The sequence below is a fragment of the Humulus lupulus genome, chromosome 5 (assembly GCF_963169125.1).
Source record: "Humulus lupulus chromosome 5, drHumLupu1.1, whole genome shotgun sequence".
Classification (NCBI taxonomy): Eukaryota; Viridiplantae; Streptophyta; class Magnoliopsida; order Rosales; family Cannabaceae; genus Humulus; species Humulus lupulus.
Window position 1 is genome coordinate 157,578,120 of NC_084797.1, and position 19,884 is coordinate 157,598,003.

The following is a 19,884-nucleotide window of genomic DNA, read 5'->3' on the forward strand; positions in this document are numbered from 1 at the left end:
TCCTACCCACACTTGGTCTTTTTTAGCAACCAATTATATAATTAATAATTCTAAGTTGTTTAGAGAAAAGTGAGAACAAGCTCCCTGTAAATCCTGAATATAACATTTATTTTTATTCTCCTACATTCAATCTGATGCAATCCACAACTATAAGAAACGATCCAGCACAAACGAAAAGGTGGAATCTGGGTGAGATGCGTTTAGCATGAACTTAAATTTTTTAATTAAAATTAACTTTGAACCTAAAATCCTCCAGTAATTCAAGCTCAGACATACACAACGGAGCATTTGAGCTTCAGAGAGGAACTATTCAACACGGACAATATTGACACAATCACACAACAACTTTACTTCCATCGTCTTTTCCAAATTGGTTTAAGCTTTCATTATTTTCATTCTATACAAACGCTTCCTTTCACATAGAACTTTATTATTTTCATTCTATACAAACGCTTCCTTTCACATAGAATTCAAGCTCAGACATACACAACGGAGCATTTGAGCTTCAGAGAGGAACTATTCAACACGGACAATATTGACACAATCACACAACAACTTTATTTCCATCGTCTTTTCCAAATTGGTTTAAGCTTTCATTATTTTCATTCTATACAAACGCTTCCTTTCACATAGAACTTTATTATTTTCATTCTATACAAACGCTTCCTTTCACATAGAATTCAAGCTCAGACATACACAACGGAGCATTTGAGCTTCAGAGAGGAACTATTCAACACGGACAATATTGACACAATCACACAACAACTTTACTTCCATCGTCTTTTCCAAATTGGTTTAAGCTTTCATTATTTTCATTCTATACAAAAGCTTCCTTTCACATAGAACCACCCCCCCCACACACAAAAAGGAAATAAATAAATTGAAGCAACAAAATGAAATCGAATAAAGCAAATAAAAAGCATGATCCGAATAAATAATATAAAATAAAATAAAACTAACATCTTGTCATTCTCTTCTGCGCATTTTCTCACAAACGAAACAAACACTGCCTACCTGCTTCCGTACAAGCATTGAGAAACGCGCGAGAATAGCTAGGCTCCTTACTCTCTGAAGTAGAACCAGACGCAACAACCGACACTCCACTGCCGCTCACGGAGGTGGCGGAAGACGACGAGGCTTCCTTGTCCTTCACAAGCTCCGCCATGGCCAAAAAACAAGGACAAGCAAAGCTCCTCTTCCCAGTGAATCTCACCGAAACCGCAAAGAGCTTAGAAGAAGAAGCAAGAGTCGCGAACGAAACCCTAGCAGAAGTTGCGGAACTGAGAATGGCGGACGAGAATGCGGATGGCGAAGCAGAGAGGACAAACATAATCTCCTGTTTTTATCGCACAGAATGTAGAGAGAGAGAGAGAGAGCAAAAAAATGGAAGAGAGAGAGTGAGTGAGTGAGTGAGCGAGTGCAAGAATGAGAGAGATAGAGAATGGTGTGGCTGAGGATGAGGTCTCTTCGCCCGCTAAACTCTAACGGGAAGATATTCGGATCCGGGTCGGATCGACCTGATACGGACGGGCGGGAGAGCACGTGTTATATTGTGGTGGCCCAGCGTGACAATCGATTGGGATTGGGTGGGAAATTAGTATCGAAGTAGTAATGGGACACGTGTCAATACATGGGTGTTAATGGAGTTTGATTGTGACACTTGATTTAGTTTTTTACCAGTTGATGGAGGGTGAGGGTAAGATTCCAGGGGCCCATCGTTGTCACGTTATCATATCCAGAATTCCTGTGAGAATTTCGATGACTAGGGAAGCAAAGTGCGTCGAGATTATTTTAAAAAAGAATTATATAATTGTGGATTTTTGGGGGAATATATAAGAGTAATTATATGATAATTGTAGATTTGGTTACATTGTTGGTGTCCTTGTTACTTGTAAATTATTTTATTAATTGGACAACAAAAAAAACAAGAGCAATGTTTGGATGTTATCTGATAATTATAACTAAGACGTGACAATCAAGGTCAACCGTATATGTACATTAAATTTGACAAATATATGTGTCGATCTCAAGATGGATTCAAGAAAGAACGGTGTTTATATATATGGTTATATGTTAATATTTGTTACATTTATTTTATTTTAGTTGTTGGATTTATTGAATAGTTAATTAGATCTTATACCTAGCTTTAGAAAGCTCAATTAATTTCTATCCGTATTTTGAAATAATTATTTTTATATTCTATTTTTTAACAAATTGTCAATTATACTTTTACAAAATATAAACCACAACCCCAAAAAATAAATCACAAGCTCAAAAATATATACCACTTATTCATAAAAGTAAGCCACACGACTATAAACCTCAAAATATAAACTACACCCCCCAAAGTATAACACTCCAAAATATAAACCACAAGCTAAAAAAATATAAACTAGACATTTATAAATGTAAATCACGCGTCTCAAAATGAAAACATTATAATAAGGGTATTTTAGTTACTTTATCTTTAATTGTGAGTATTAATTATAAAAATAAAATATATGGATATTTATGGTTAAAAAATGATAAAACTGGGTAGTTTTAAAAAAAAAATCCCTAATTAATTTCTGTTCGATTTTAGATATTGATGGGTCAGTGTTGAATCTAGGATCTCATTTTAAAAGCTATCATATTTTATAAAAATATCAATATTTTCTACAAAAACAAAAAAAATCGCCAAATTTTGAAATATATCACTATACTTGTAAAAAAATTTTAAGAATATCATATTTTCCATTAGGCCCCTCAAGGTTTATATCAATCCTAATTAATTTAATAGTTAACTAAGAGACGATTTGAAGATGGGTGGCTTGCTCACATTTGATGGGCAGGGTTATGGATGGGGCTTCAATTTTGAAGAGGGGAGACTTCAATCTGCGGATCTAGGCGAGAGTAATGACTAGGCTGAGCCAAAGGGCAAGCAATAGGTCTGAGGCAAAGGGCACGCAATAGGACTTTAATCTTCTTGTGTTTGTGGTTTGGGGTTTACTATAAGATTAAGAAATCTCATGATGTTCTCCTTCAATCTTCTCTTTGATATTACTAAAGCTAAAAGGTATGTTTCTCTTTAATTTCTTAATTGAAATTTGGTCTTTGCTTTTGATAAGAAACTTTGTAGAGTGAAAGTAAATTACTATTGGATTCATGATTTCATTATTGTTTCCTCCATTTTCTTGTACTATATTTTCTATTAGGACATTAGGTTGTAGTATGCCATCTTTATTCTATGTTTTAAGGGTTAATCAAAATTATAGGGCTCTATATTCTTTCTTTATATGCATCGACCATGTCCAACTGAGAGGGATAGGCTTGGTTTTTGTGGGACAATTCGATGCATTTTGTTTGGCGTATGTTTGTAGTTAGGACTAAATCATTTAGTGGCCAATTGTATGTGAAAGAGACGAAAGGTTCAAGTTAGGGTGGTGAGAGGTTAGAGTAATTTGAATGAGATTTACTTTTTTCAAATTTTGGTTTAAAAAAAAAATTTCCTTTTTGAATTTTCTTCTTTCCATACCTGGTTATATTACTCGGATCTCCATTACAAGAATTTTGATTGTTTGTAATTTATTGTTGTACTCCCTAGTTTATTTTATTTAATGATGTTAACCTTATGAATTAATATTGGTTTATTTAAAAAAAAAAAAAAAGATCAAAAAGATCTTACTGAAGGTCTTAGGACATAGTTGAACGATGAAGGGCCTCGTGGGATCATTTGGTGCCATCTTTGGAGTGTATTGCACCATCTTTGGCATAGCTTATGCCTTGTTTAATTAGGCTTGTTTTAAGCCATTATTGATTGTTTTGTGTCTTTTTAGGCTTGTGTTTGTACCATGTTTTGGTTTGTCTTAAACCTTCTTAAGCTAGTTTTGTGTAATGTCTTTTGGCTTATTTTGTGCCTATTTAAACTTATTTTTGTGCCATCTTTGGTTTTTAATTTAATATGTTAATTAGGGTTAAACGTATTATTGGTTTGATGTGACTGATAAAGCCACTTTTGTGGCATAAGATAATTGGACCAAAGTCCATGAAGAGGAAGGATATTACTTCTTCATTAAGTCATTTCTTCAATAAGCTTTAACTAAGTTAAAAGCTAATCAATTAAGTAACAAGTTGTATAACAACTTGGAAGTCGCATTTACCACCGCCAAAAGCCATTGTCTATTGCTTCCATATATATATGTGTGTGTGTGTGTGTGTGTGTGTGTTTGTGCTTTGAGCACTAAGTGAAGTATCCCCATCTTGGAGAGGTAGAGAGTCTCAACAAAGAGAGAGAAAATGAGTGTTAGAGAAAAAGCGTATTTTTTCTAAATATAAAGTCTTTCATTTGTTAGAGAGTGCGTGTTTTTCTCCTATTATAAGAGAGACGGTATTATTATTTGTGCTCTCCTTATTTAAGAGAGAACTTATTGTAATCATTTTGCTTTAGTGAAATCCTTCTACTAATTGCCAACTATTTTGTCATAATTTATTTGAGGTTCTCGTTTTTAACATCTTGATTCTAGTTGCAATTGAGTGCTTAGTACCACAACAATCCTAACAAGTGGTATCAGAGCTTCGGGTTTATTGTTGAGTTTTTTGTGCTACAGTTTGATCCAGTTAGTGGAAAAATGCATCTTTGACAATGGCGACAAAGTACGAAATAGAAAAGTTCAATGGGAATAATTTATCATTGTGGAAAATGAGAATAAAAGCAGTTTTGAGAAAAGACAATTGTTTAGCGGCAATTGGAGAAAGGCCCACGAAGTTCCTTGACGACAAAAAGTGGAACGAGATGGATGGTGTACGCCCTGGTTTTCCCACAGGCTGTTAGCAAGCTGAGACACGGCCTAATTATGAGAGTCGGCCTAATCATGTCTACCACGTGGACATCCCTAAGACCGGAGCTGCCATAGAAAGGCCCTACCTCCTCAGCTCGAGATAACATAAGGGTTCGCCAAGAATAGACTGAGTTTGGACTCTGAAGACCACAGGTCGAGGGAAGCATCCAGCTCGTGGTACGAGCTAGAGTTGGAGGCTGTGACCCTTTATAAAGTCAACCACGCAGGGTAAACGTGCATATATCAGACATCACGTGTCTGATATATCCCTGACTTCTCGGGCACGCAGCAGAACGTGCGTATTCAGACACCCACGACTGGGTTGGGCCGTGCGGCCCATTATCCCCTTACCTATTAATTTGACCACACTTATGTGTCAGGTTTAGGAATTAATCATGAATGTCACAGAGTTGACATGATAGGTAAGAAGGTCGCGGGATGACCTTCTTACCAACTCCCAGGTGCCTTCTCCTATAAATATGGAGACCCTGGGAGTTACAAAGGGTTGGATTCTATTATGTAAAAAATACCCTGTAAAAGAATACCAAGCATATAGCAATAATATCGATTGGTGGAGTAGAAGGATTTTAACCTTTGAACCACCTAAAAAACGTATTTTGTGTCACCATTCCATTTCCAAGATCATTCATCTATTTCGGTTCAACATAAGCACTAATCCTTTTCTCTTATCTTCTTAATTACCTGTTGGCGAAGAACCGCGTCAACAGATGGCTATGTTGTTGCCAATCTACACTTGGCACTAGCTGACAGAGTTTTTTCAAGTGTAGTGGAGAATAAAACAATAAGAGAGATATGGGACACTCTCACAAAATTGTACGAGGCAAAATCACTGCACAACAAAATCTTCTTGAAAATTAAACTTTACACCCTTTGGATGTTGGAGTCAACTTCAATGACAAACCAAATCAACACCCTTAATACTTTATTTTCACAGCTCACAATTATGGGACATAATATAGAGATGGGTGAACTTGCCAAAATCCTACTTCAAAGTCTACCTATTTCGTATGATCAACTTATCATCAACATAACCAACAATATAGAAGTTCTAGTCTTCGATGATATTGCAGCTGCGGTTCTTGAAGAAGAAAGTCAGCGCAAGAGCAAGGAAGACAGAATTGAAAGCTTGTAGCAAGTTGAAGCTTTGCCAATGACGAGAGGGAGATCAACAGAATGTGGCCCCAATGGGAGTCGTAATTGGAGTAGATCGAAATCTAGAAGTAAGAATAATGCTAAGTGTCATCACTACGACAAGAAAGGGCATTACAAGAAGGACTATCGGTATCTCAAGAAGAATGAAGAAACCAAATGAAAAGGTGTTGAGTCATCAAAAGTTCAAGGCTGTGTAGCAATCACCTCGGATGATGGTGAAATTTTATACAACAAGGCAACCACAATTGCTGAAGGCAGAGGAAGTTTCATTGATGTCTGGCTTATGGACTCAGGAGCAATATGGCATATGACCTCATGGAGATAATGGTTTCATCAATATGAATCTATCCTAGGAGGAGTTGTGTTCATGGGAGACAAACATGCCTTGGAGATTGCTGGCATTGGTACCATCAAATTGAAAATGTATGATGGTACAGTTCGCACTATCCAGGAGGTATGGCACGTGAAGGGCTTGAAGAAGACTCTATTGTCTTTGGGACAATTAGATACCAGTGGGTGCAAAACCCATGTCCAAAATGGCATCATGAAGATTGCTAAAGGCGCACTTGTGGTGATGAAAGCAAAATAGGTAGCTGCAAATATGTACATGCTTAAAGCAGAGATACATCAGGAATGAGAAGTGTCCACTGCTTCAGCTAGTTCAGTAGAATAATCAACGATGATGTGGCACCGTAAACTTGGCCACATGTCGGAACGAGGTTTAAAGATTCTCGCGGAGCAAAAGCTACTTCCAGAGCTTAAAAAGGTTTCATTACCCTTTTGTGAGCATTGTGTTATAAGTAAGCAACACAAATTGAAGTTCAGTAGGTCAACTGCTAAAAGTAAATCATACTTAGAGCTAATCCACTCTGATGTTTGGCAACCACCAGCTTTATCTCTAGGAGGTGCAAGATACTTTGTATCCTTTATTGATGATTACTCCAGAAGATGTTGGGTGTATCCAATCAAGAGAAAGTCAAATGCTTTCTAGTTTTCAAGACATTCAAAGCGCGGGTGGAACTTGAATCAGAAAAGATCAAGTGCTTGAAAACAACCAATGGAGGAGAATATACTAGTGATGAATTTGATAGCTTTTGTCAGCAATACGGCATCAAAAGATAATTCACTGTGGCATATACTCCACAACAAATGGAATAGAAAAGCGAATGAACAAAACCTTGTTAGAATGAACAAGAGCGATGTTGAGAACTGCGAAGTTGGCCAAGTCATTTTGGGCAGAAGTAGCTAATACCGTCTATTATATGATCAATCGGTCACCATCAACTGCAATTGATCTAAAGACGCCAATGAAAATGTGGACTGGTAAGCCAACTGATTATTCTTGCTCACATACATTTGGAAGTCTTGTGTACGTTATGTACAATGCCAAAGAAACATCAAAGCTAGATCAAAATTCTAGAAAATGTGTTTTCTTAGGGTATGTTGATGTAGTGAACGGGTACTGCCTTTGGGATCCCACTGCTCACAAGGTGATAATCAGTAGAGATGTGATCTTCTTAGAAGATAAAGTACAAGAGAAAGAAGATGATAACACTATGAAAGAAAAATCAGAGACTACTACAACTCAATTTGAAGATCAACAAGTTCTAAATTCTTTTGAAGTAGCACCACAGCATTAAGAATAAGAGCAAGCTGAGTTTGCAACTCCACAAGTTCGGCGGTCAACTCGGGTAAGAAGAGAACCAGCTTGGCACTCGGACTATGTTATGGAGGGAAATATTGCATACTGCCTACTAACAGAGGATGGAGAGCCATCAACTTTCCATGAGGCTACAAAAAGCCAAGAAGCTTCTCGGTGGATGTCGACAATGAAAGAAGAAATTGAAGTTCTCCATAAGAATAGGACGTGTGATCTTGTTCCACTACCACAAGTGTAACGACCCAAATTTACTAATGAGGCTTAAGGGCCTAGATTAGTGTGCCGGGAGGGCATAATTGGAATATATGTGATTTAATGATTTAGAGCATGTTATATGACTATTTGAATACTTGAGATGCATGACTATGTGTATTAGTATGCATGTAGGCCCTGATTAGGTTAGAAGGGCATAATCGTAATTTTGGCCCGTTGCGGGAATAACTGTATATAAATGTGATAATTGTTGAGACCACATTATTATGTGGATAGATCTGTGATCTGTGATTCGAGACGATTCTAGTGAGCAGATTAGCAGAAAAGTCACGGTGGGGATTTATACCCAGCTCGGGGTGAGCCTGGGGGTATAAATGGGAATTTAGAGAATATATCGAGGTTAATTTTGATAATGAGGAATATAATTGGTGATTAATTAGGTATCGGGAAGTGAGCAGAAAATGTTAGAGACACTTGAGGAATTAGCGGGAATTGGGTAAAATGACTAAAATGCCCCTAAGTGGATTAAATGATTTAAATTAAAAGGGAGGGCATTATGGTCATTTGGCTTGCAGGAGATAAGTATGCTGAGGCTTTATACTTAGTGGGAATTGTAGAAAAAGGTAGAAGGCTAAGGAAGAAAGAAAAGAAGGAAAAGAAAGAAAAAGAAAGGGAGGAAAACAGAGCTGTTTATCTAAGGGTCGGTTGGTGATCTCCTTCACCATTTCCTAGGTCAAGCTGAGCCATAAGGTTTCTGAGTTAGGTTTGAAGATTTGGCAAGGGTTTAGCAAGGATAAGCCATTTGGTTGAGGTAAGACTTTGAAGTTTCTTCAGTTCTGGTTTTGATTTCTAACTAAGGTATCTAAGCTGAATTGATGGGGAATTCTAGGGAAGTTGGAGCCAAGGATTGAGGAAGAGCAAGCTAAGGAGGTCTAGAGGCAACTTAAGGTCGAATTTTCATCAAAGGTATAAATTCTGAACTCTTAACTTTGAAGTTTTGGCTGTGTTCTGCTGAGTTTTGAAGTCTAGAAGTGACTATGGTGAATTTTAGGATTAGAGGTGCATGTGATTAGATTTTATGTGGTTATGATGCTTGGGATGAGTTAGACATGTTAGTGAGCTTGATTTTGAGTTTGGTGAAGGTTTGGAGAAGTTTTGGTTAAGTTTGGCTCAGGGAAATCGCAGGAAGGGAAAATGGGGTGTTGGTTGTCTGTGACTAGCGCTACAGCGCTAGCCTTTGGGCACTGTAGCGCTAGGCCATGCTTTCTGGGGGATTTTGGTTCTGCTTGTAGCGCTACAGCGCCCTCCTTAGAGTGTTGTAGCGCTACCCTGTTCCCAGAGAGGGGTTTTTGAGTTATTTTCAAGGGTTTTTTGCCCGGGGGTTCGGGGTTCGATTCCACCACCCCGTTTGGTGGAATTGGGGCTTCCCGAGGGCTCGGGATTGGTCCCGAGGGTAAGTTTTGGATTTGAGGTTTGGTGATGATTCTGATCTATGGCTATGGCTAGGTGTTCGCTAGGGCTCAAGGGGGAATCGTGCTCAAGGATCACAGTGAACAAGGCTAACAAATCCAAAGGTAAGAAAACTGCACCCGGTTATATGTTTGTGATGTGATGGGACTAAGTGCTCCCGATATTTGTATAATGTCAATGATGGTATTATGCCATGGGACATGTGATAGCGGCCTAAGGGTTCCGTACACAATATTTGTGCACAGGGCGTAGCTTGGCCACTGGTAGCCGAGGACAGCTTAATATTCACTGAGCTCGGTTTAAGCGGGCCGGAGTTAGTGGGATAACGGAGGTTGCGGCCTAAGGGCGCTAACCCTAGTTATCACTTGTGAATTGATGTATGATATGAGTTGATATGTTTAGTATGTTGAATACTTGATTATTCTGAATGATTATATGATTGAGAATATGTTATGCAATATGAGATATTGGATTATCTGTTGATTGCTTATGCTCTGTTGTTGTGTTTTCTTGCTGGGCCTTGGCTCACGGGTGCTATGTGGTGCAGGTAAAGGCAAAGGAAAGTTTGACCAATCCTGAGAAGGAGAGCTGCGGGGTTGAATGTACATAGCCAGCTGTTTGGTCACCATGGCCGAGGAGTGGATCAGGACTGAGATTGCCTAATTGTCTGTTTTACCTTAATATGGCTAATACTGTATTTAGTTCTTGAATCTTTTGTAAATGGTTTTAATCTTAACATTTTTGGGATCCCGTGTAAACAGGAAATGTTTCTTTATAAGAAATGTGACTTTTGAGACCAAAACATTTTAAGCCTAGCACCTTTATAGTTTCAGTAACACGCTCTTAATTAAATGACTTGATTAGCAAGTCTAGCACTTTTATAAACACACAGTGTAACGGTCTTGGCTATCCAGAGCGTTACAACTTGGTATCAGAGCTTTGACCCAGCCGGAAGTGTGGCCGACGGGGACGTCTGGCCCGTAAGGGGGGTGATTGTGACAGTCATAATCTCGTGATCTGTAAGGGGAAAGACCGGGTAAGCTGTGCAATTCCACACCGCCTGGGGAAGGTCAAGTGTGATGATTCTAAGACTGTGTAGGTATGGGACTACACAGTTGAAGAGGGCTTAAATGGATTGATGGGTACTACCTATATCAACAAGATGCATCTTCTTTTCGGTAGCCCATCACTTGAGAACTCCAAAGTTAAGCGTGCTTGACCTGGGGTAATCTAAGGATGGGTGTCCTCCTGGGAAGTTTTCCTAGGAAGCATGTGAGTGAGGACAAAGCACGCTGAAAAGACTCGTGTTGGTTTGTAAGGCCAGTCGTCATTCCAGAAAGCAGCCATAGTGACGTGGGGCGTCACAACAAGGAAGGTCATCAAGAACAAATGGGTGTACACGATCAAGCGAGATGTCAATGACCAAGTGAAGCAGTATTGTGCTAGATTGGTGGTGAAAGGATATGCTCAGAAAGAAGGTGTTGATTTCAATGAGATATTTTCTCCTGTTGTTCGACTTACAACAGTTCTAGTGGTCTTGACAATGTGTGCTACATTTAACTTGTTAGAAGTGAAAACCGCATTTCTTCATGGAGAACTTAAAGAAATTTACATGTTCCAACCAGGAGGATTTGAAGAAAAAGGAAAAGAGAACTTGGTTTGCAGGTTAAACAAATCTCTATACGATCTCAAACAGGTGTCGAGATGTAGGTATAAGAGATTTAATTCCTTCATCATGAGCCTTACATACAACAGATTCAGTTCAGATCCTTGTGGTTACCACAAGATTTGGTGATGGTGATTTTATTATTCTGTTGTTGTATGTTGACGACATGTTGGTAGTGTTAGGAAAACTTATACATGATCTTTATTTGTTTTCATGTAGATCTAATATTAAACAAATTAATATGAGATAACCTAGATCATGTTTCTAAAATTGAATTCAAAGAGAGATAATGATAAGAATACTTACAATATACGCAGCAGAATGAATGAGTCTTTCCTTCAGTTTCTCTAACCCTTGTATCCTTTCTAACGCAGAGTATTACCAAGAAACTGAACGGATCTTCTATAATCTTCACAGTCTTCCAAAGTATCATTAGAATCACCTAGACTAGAGTGGGCAATTCTCAACACATGAGATAGACACAAAGAGAAGAAGAGAAAAGAATAATAAGAGGCTTAGAAAATGACTTGTGTTTAGAGAGAATCTAAAACTATCAGAAAACCAGTGATTAAACTTATAAAACATATATTTTTGACTTCTCTCTAAGCACTCCTTTTATAGACTCAATTAGGTCATTTATTTAATTAAAAAATCAATAAAATAATAGCCAATTAACAACCCTAGATTGAAATTATCATGGGCTTTAGGCTCGTGAAATTTCTCATTTGATTTAAGCCCATTGGACTTAAAATCAGGGCTTGTATTATTTTCTATTGATTTAATTAATTAAATAATTATTTAAATCATTTATCAAATTAATTATTTATAATTTGAACATTGATTTAAACTTATTTGTTAATTTAGATACCAATTTATCTTAATTAATAAATCTGCCATAATTTCTCTCTTCTTCTCTAAGTTACATAACTCTGTGAAACTATCCAAAATTAACCTGGTTAACTTTAATAATTCTAATTGATAATTAAATCAATTAATTGAGACTATCTAAATGATTTTATCCGAGGTACAATGAGGACCATGGACATATGAAATCAAGCTCCAATAAGTAATCATAAATCTAACAAACAAATTTACTAACTTATTAATTCCTCGTGACTCCACTAAAGACTCGGAATTACACTCTCGAATTCATAGAACACTCTATAACAAATATAGATACGCTATTAATTATCCATTGTTACAACCATAATTGTCACTCAATCCTCTATAGACGGTCTACAATGAGATGTGACTAAAATATTGTTTTACCCCTCATTGTATTTTATCCTTAAAACACTTAGTTCCTTATAAATGATATTTTAGTAAACTAATTTAATTACTAAAATGAGATCTCTATCATCTAACACCTTGAACCAAACTAAAAGGAAACCAATGTTTCACTTCTTCATCAGAAGCTATAGATGGTCATATCTATGATTAACACTCCCACTCAATTATACTACCGAGTTCTCAAGATGTAAGTATGGGCTAGTCCGTAGGGTAAGCTAGTAACGAACAAGTCAAAGAACTCAAATAATACAATCAGTTAGAATACTAACCACTCAAAATTGAGATTGAATTGATCTATGGTCAACTATATGATATGACTAGAATAGATAATAACGGTATGTTTACTTATCCTATCAACTGTCAATATCGGTCTAGTATGATGTAACAAATACATCCGATCTTATCTTCTTTGCTAATGTTCTAGAAAGAACATAACACCACAATGTGTAAGTAGATCATATCGTAAATTGGCAAGTCAGTGTAAATCCTGTGCATTGATTAATCTTAGGACTAACTTATTTTGAACATATAATCGTATTTATATTCCACTGTGATTACGTCACTATAAATACGATTAGTTATATGCTCAGGATTTAATAGAAGTTTATATTAAACAAATAATCATGAAAATAAAACATGTGAGCAAAGTGATTGACCAAGTCAAAAAATGGTTTCTATTCTTTTATTGATAATAATGAGATTACAAAGAAAGTGGGTTTTAATTAGGGCATAAAAGCCTAACAAACTCCTACTTGCACTAATTGAAACTAATGCCTTGATTTTACTAATCCCATTTCCTTGATATGCTTATCAAATGTAGCTTCTGGTAGTGTCTTTGTAAACGGATTTGCAAGATTGTATTCAAATGCAATCTTCATAACCTTCACATCTCCCCTGGCCACATATTCTCGAATAATGTGATACTTACTTTCTATATGCTTACTCCTCTTGTGACTTCGAGGTTCTTATGAGTTGGCTATCGCTCTTGTATTGTCACAAAACAACACAAGCGGTTTATCCATTTATGGAATAACACCAAGATCTGAATAGAACTTCTTTAGCCAGACTATTTCCTTAGCCGCTTCTGACGCGGCTATGTACTCAACCTCCATGGTGGAATTTGAGATTGCAGACTGCTTTACGCTTCTCCAAATCATAGTTCCACCCCCAAGAGTAAACACCATTCAATAAGTAGACTTCCTGTCATCGACATCAATTTGAAAATCTGAATCGGTGTAGCCTACAGGGTTCAGAACACCACCCTTGTAGACTAACATATAATCCCTATTCCGTCTCAAATACTTCAGGATATGATTAACTGATATCCAATGTTCCGGTCCTGGGTTTGACTGATACCTGCTCAGTACTCCCACTGCATAGCAGATATCTGGTCTAGTACACAACATGGCATACATCAGACTTCCAACTGCAGATGTGTAAGGAACTTTTCTCATTGCATCTTCCTCTTCAGGAGTCTGGGGAGACTGCTTCTTTGAAAGATGAATTCCATGGCAGGACGGTAGACACCTTTTCTTGGAATTTGTAATTGAGAAACATTCAAGAAATTTATCTATGTAAGCTGCTTGAGATAGAGCTAAGAGTCTGTTCTTTCTATCCTTGATGATCTGGATACCTAGAACATAACTTACTTCACCCAAATCCTTCATCTAGAATTGAGTTCTCAGCCAATTCTTCACATCTAATAATTTCTTAACATTGTTTCCAATGAGTAAGATATCGTCTACATAAAGAACCAGGAATACCATTATTTGGTTTTCCTTCAATTGGTAAACACAAGGCTCGTCAATATTTTGTTCAAAGCCATAGGTTTTGATTATTTCATCAAACCTAAGATTCCAGGAGCGAGAAGCTTGCTTAAGTCCATAAATGGACCTATTCAACTTGCAAACTTTTCCTTCTTGTCCATCTACTTTAAATCCTTCTAGCGTATCCATATAAATGACTTCGTCAAGCTTTCCATTAAGAAAAGCTGTCTTGACGTCCATTTTCCATATCTCATAGTCGAGAGTGGCTGCTATGATAGGAGGATGCGAATGGACTTGAGCATGGCTACCAGACTAAAAGTTTCCTCATAGTCCATGCCTTCTCTTTAGGTATAACCTTTTGCCACTAATCGAGCTTTATAAGTCTTGATATTTCCATCAACACCTCGTTTCTTCTTGTAGATCCATTTGCACCTAATGGCCCTAAAGTCACTAGGTGCCTCCACAAGATCCCAGACAGAATTTGAGTACATGGACTCCATTTCTTGTTTCATGGCTTCGAGCCATAGTTCCTTTTCATGGCTAGCCATTGCCTGTTTGAAAGACAACGGATCATCATCACTAGTGTCACCAACAACCATATTGGTTTCACCATCCAAACCATAGCGAACTGGGTTCCTAGAAACCCTCCCACTACGGCGAGGCTCTGTGTCTGTTTGCTCAGGAACAATGGTACTATCTTTATTTAAATCAACTTGCGTCGGTTGGACATGAAGAGTAGGAATTTCATCTTCAACTCGCGTTGATGACGATGGAACATTGGTTGAAGTCAATTCTTTAACCATCTCCTCTAAAACTACTTTGCTACGGGGTTTGAAGTTTTGGACATAGTCATTTTCCAGAAAAGTAGCATTCGTAGAAGTAAACACTTTCTTTTCTGAATGACTATAGAAGATTCCACCCTGAGTACCTTTAGGATAGTCAACAAACATGCAAACTTCATTTCGCGGTTCTAGCTTTCCTTCCCTTTTCCTCAAGACGTGGGCGGGACACCCCCAGATTCTATAATGGTGTAAACTAGGTTCACGACCATTCTAGAGTTCTAAAGGTGTTTTGGGGATTGATTTAGACAGCATGACATTGAGAATGTTGTTCGCGGTTTCAATTGCATGTCCCCAGAACGAAGTTGGTAGAGTTGAGTAACTAAGCATGCATCTAACCATTTTCCAATAAAGTTTAGTTCCGGTGTTCCGCTACACCATTTTGTTGCGGAGTACCTGGGGTAGTAAGTTGTGATAAAATCCCAAGTTCAGCTAAATGATCTTGGAACTGCATATCCAAATATTCTCCACCCCTATCAGATCGTAAGATCTTTAACGTTTTACCTAATTGGTTCTGAGTCATTGCTAGGAATTCCTGAAACTTTGAAAATGTTTCTGATTTCCTATGCATTAGGTAAAGACACGAGTATCTAGAGTAATCGTCAATGAAAGTGACGAAATACTCAAAACCACCCCTGGCTTGTACATTCAAAGGTTCACAAACATCTGAATGAATAAGTCCAAGTGGTTCTTTGGCCCTATCACCCTTTGCAGAGAATGGACGTTTGGTCAGTTTGCCTTCTAGATAAGATTCACAGACAGGTAATTCACCTAAGGTGAGTTCCCTCAAAGGCCCATCCTTTGTAAGTTTTTGAGTCCTATCATAGCCAATGTGACCTAGTCTCAAGTGCCATAAATACGTCATATTATCGCTATCGGTCTTTTGACGTTTATTGGTCCTAGGTTTAGCTACTTTGAATAAATCATTGTTAAGAGCAAGGGGTTTGTTAGGTCGCAGAATATAAAGCCCATTTTCCAAACATGCAATGCACAATTGTGATCTATTGAAAGAAATAGATATATTAGAACTTGTGAAAGTCATAACAAATCATTCTAATTGTAACATGGAAACTGAAATTAAATTTCTACTAAAATCCATAATAAAAAAATACATCATTTAAAATTAAAAATTTATTTCTGAACTTCAGACGAGCTCTTCCTCTAGCTTGGACTGCAACGAACGCTTTGTTCCCAACTCTAAGCTTTAAGCTGCCTTCGTCCACTTCCTCCCACGACTTAAGAAGTTGTAAAGAGTTACAAACATGGTTATTAGATCCAGAATCAATAATCCAAAAAAATTTATCATTCTCTAAAACACATGTTTCCAAGATAAATGAACTATAATCATTACCTTTATTTTTAGCTGCTAGAAACTTGGGGCAATCCTGTTTCCAATGCCCATTCTCTTTGTAGTGAAAACACTTACCTTTACATTTCTTGTTTTTCTTCTTCTTCCTCTTAGGCGTCTATGCATTTGGTTGTGCACTCGTCTTTGCAGCCTTTGCAGGCTTGGGGTTGTTGTTTTGTCCACCTTTCCTCTTGTTTTCAGCTTTCGAAGATGATGCTTGGTTAGCTTCAGTCTTAGCTGGATCAGCAGCAACAACAGTAGTCTTATTTTCTCCTCCCTTACTAGGTCCACCCATGATAGGCTCAATAATCTGAAGCTCATTCATAAGCTGTGTCAGACCATAGTTGAGTTGATCACGAACATGCAGACGCGGTGCCATTTGAGCATTCATGGTGTCATCACGTATGTGGGGAGACGGTGCTATCCAAGCATTTACGGTGCCATCACGAGCATTGACGGTGCCATCACGAACGTGTGGACACGGTGCTCATTCTGGGGATTCCTCAATCATGACAAACTCGGAGTTAACACCAATCAACTCTATGTTGATATTCTGCTTCCAATTAAGGTAGTTTTCTCCAGTGAGTTTCTCCATCGAAAGTTGAGAAAGGATGGGAATAGACACAGACACTACTTAACTTAAAACTACAAATTATCAATAAAATAGAAATCAATCACATTCGCTCAATAAAACTCCTATTCACACAAATTTTAAGAAATAACACAACATATATAAAAAATATGTAAGATATGAGAAAAAATACCAAAATAATCATATCTCTATTTCTTTAGGTTTTTAACTAATCTATGATATCTTTGTCCCGGTTGGCGAGAGAAAATAATACCACTAGTTAAATAAAGTTGTAAACTTATTTAATAATGGACACCATTATTAACAACCTACTATTTGATCAAAATAAGAAAACAAAATCTCTTATTTTATGAGCTAGACCCATGGTTTCGATAATCAGTAGATTTAGTCATAGTAGTCACCGTAGGAGTGAGTCTAGTAGAATTTGACCTATAATTACCTATCTTTCAAATTTTAACTTTGTCAAAATAACCAATGAACACCTTTCGTAGGGGGACGAATCAAAGCGTCTCGAGACTCCATTAAGTTATTGACGTTGTTAAACCAATGGTGGATATCGAATAAAAAAACTTAAAATAAGCTCATTATAAAATTAAAAAGAAGTATTTTTATTATTAATTTTCGAAAATTAATGACTGGTTCTCCAAAAAATTATAAGATTATAATTTTTAAAAACCAAAGTCCTATAATTTCCTATTAATTCTAAAGTGTCACATTGAAACAAATTCAATTAATTTAGAATTAATTTGTTGCTAATCAATATTTAGGTTTAACTAATATAATGAACCTATACAATTAAGTTAAACTTAGGTAAATGGGCCTTAACAATTGAGCTTGTATGGAGGACGACTGGGTCCAGTATGTTGTTCCCACTACAAAGGCCCCCAATCTTCCATACAAGGTCCAAAAGACAGGAATTTAAACCTTCATTTTATTAATTGTTATTAATTGATTAGCCCTACTATAGTCATGCAAAACAAATGTGCATTCACAAGTGGAATCACCCACAAGAGAGGAATTTAAACTTTACATTTTCTAATGGGCTCAAATAAAACCTATCATTTTATGAATATTTTATTTGGCAAAAAACCATATATCTAACAAACATATGTGCCACTATATGTGTAACACCCTCACTTATTTTAGTTAAAACCATATTTGAGGTGTTACGTTTTAAAACTATATCATAATTTATTACTGCAAAAGTTTGGACATTTTTTTTTTTTTTTTTTAAACTTGAAACTTATTTCACATTATTTACATTAAACATAAAGTGGGTCTCAAACATATTATACATAAGTATTAAATAACCCAATTTATTTTCAAAACATAACTTCACACTTTATTACAAACATCTCACTGATAACTGAAATAACCCACAAAAGGTCAATATGTTCATATGTACAAATCAGGGTCAGGACCATGCTTCAGTTCTCCTCATGCCATTCACACATTTCTTTCTCTACCTGCAACACAAGACAACTGTGAGCCTAAAGCTCAGTAAGCAAAGTAATGCATGCAATGTTAATGATTACCCAATATCAATGGACATACACAACTTCTTTTTAAATTTTGGGCCCCTTAATATTGTGCACACTGTTTGAATTGGTCAATGCCTGCAGGGCTTGTTACACATACAATATAAAATCCCATGGGTTCTCCTCCGGCTAGCCATCACCACAGTAGGGCACATTAAAAACCTTATTCCATCATTGCCCCGTCAGGCTCAAGAGTTAAGGCGGCCACACACTGTGGTGTCAATACATATAACAATAACTCATATGGAGGAGAAATAAAAACGGAAATATGGCAAACAATATAATTGGTTCACTAAAACCTAGCCCAAATTATTGGGCAGCCACTATAAGCCTACTATAGGCCTCCGTTTACACTTATTAACACTTTCATTTGCCTTTTCAAAACAGTGGCACTGAACTTAAACTTCTTATTACAACTTTCTTTTATGTTGCACAAAACTTGCAAAGGCATCATATAATTAATCATCATAATATCATGCATGGTCTTATATCATATAATAATTTACCATATCACTATTATGCCATGCATACAAATTTATGATGAAGTGTCACTGTATGTTAATACCACTTACTCACAAAATATTCATATAATGCATACTTTCACATAACACATAATTCTTGTGTTGCAGTTGAGTACTTTACTTACCCTTTGTCCACAATATATTTCACCGTGTAACAAGTGATGTCTTGGGTATTGATATGCTTATCCTGACAATGGCATGGATTTCTCATCACAATGAAGGCAGTAAGACATTGAACTATCATTTAAAAATACCCATAAAACATCATATCAACTTTCATACCCAAAACATGCCTAAAACGCCTTAAACCACCTAGATCGAGCATTAGATTTATCTTAGACATTTGGGGAAATTTTGACAGAGTTTCCCCTTAATTTTAGCTATCCTCAAATATCAAAATCCACCAATAATCAACATCAATTAACCTGCCATAACCATATATCCCAAATACCAACATGATTCATCATAAAGTTATCATATACCGATTTTGATAAAATTCTTATCTCCTAGATCATCATCCAAATTAAATGAGTCTCCACATCTATTAAAACATTTATAAACATATATACTCTCTTATAAACTCAATCCAATAACCAAAAATCATCTTGTACTCCAAGAACCCCAAAAACCTCATAAAACACAAAATTTCACTTACCGAGCAACTTTTCGGCGAAAACAATCTCTTCAAGCTTTTCTAAACCTCCAACTACTTGGAAACCCCAAGAAATATCTTAAAAAGGATAAAACACCATATATAAGCTTTCAGAAAAATTCAAAAACATAGTTTAACTTCCAAGTACAAGAACTTACCATAAAAAGGCTAGAACTAAGCTTAATCTACTTCTTTGGCTTTGATTTCACTTGGATCTCCTTAGAATTTCTTCAAACCAGCCAAGAAATGGTTTTTGGTTTTCTTTTCTCTCTGTTTTTCAGAATAATGGTCGTGCAAAGTGATAAGGTTGATGAAAATTCCTTATTTTCAATGATTTAG

General features: G+C 36.7%; 1 protein-coding gene and 1 long non-coding RNA gene across 3 annotated transcripts in view; both read right to left on the minus strand.

The window, feature by feature from the left end:
* The window catches only part of LOC133777777 (glycerol-3-phosphate acyltransferase ATS12, chloroplastic), a 31,896-nt gene extending 30,446 nt beyond the window's left edge, over positions 1-1,450 (minus strand). The window contains exon 1 of one of the 2 annotated variants that reach the window (XM_062217511.1): positions 1,015-1,450. In XM_062217511.1, coding sequence (XP_062073495.1) covers positions 1,015-1,330 — 316 coding nt within the window. In that variant the 5' untranslated portion in view covers positions 1,331-1,450. The remainder of the gene's footprint in view (positions 1-1,014) is intronic. The other variant, XM_062217512.1, reaches the window with a different exon arrangement.
* A 16,627-nt stretch (positions 1,451-18,077) lies between these two features.
* LOC133780681 (uncharacterized) lies at positions 18,078-19,884 on the minus strand. Its single transcript, XR_009869507.1, has 4 exons — positions 19,704-19,884; positions 19,549-19,623; positions 19,019-19,080; positions 18,078-18,300 (listed from the first exon to the last, which is right to left on the minus strand). It is a non-coding gene; the product is annotated as an uncharacterized LOC133780681 (long non-coding RNA).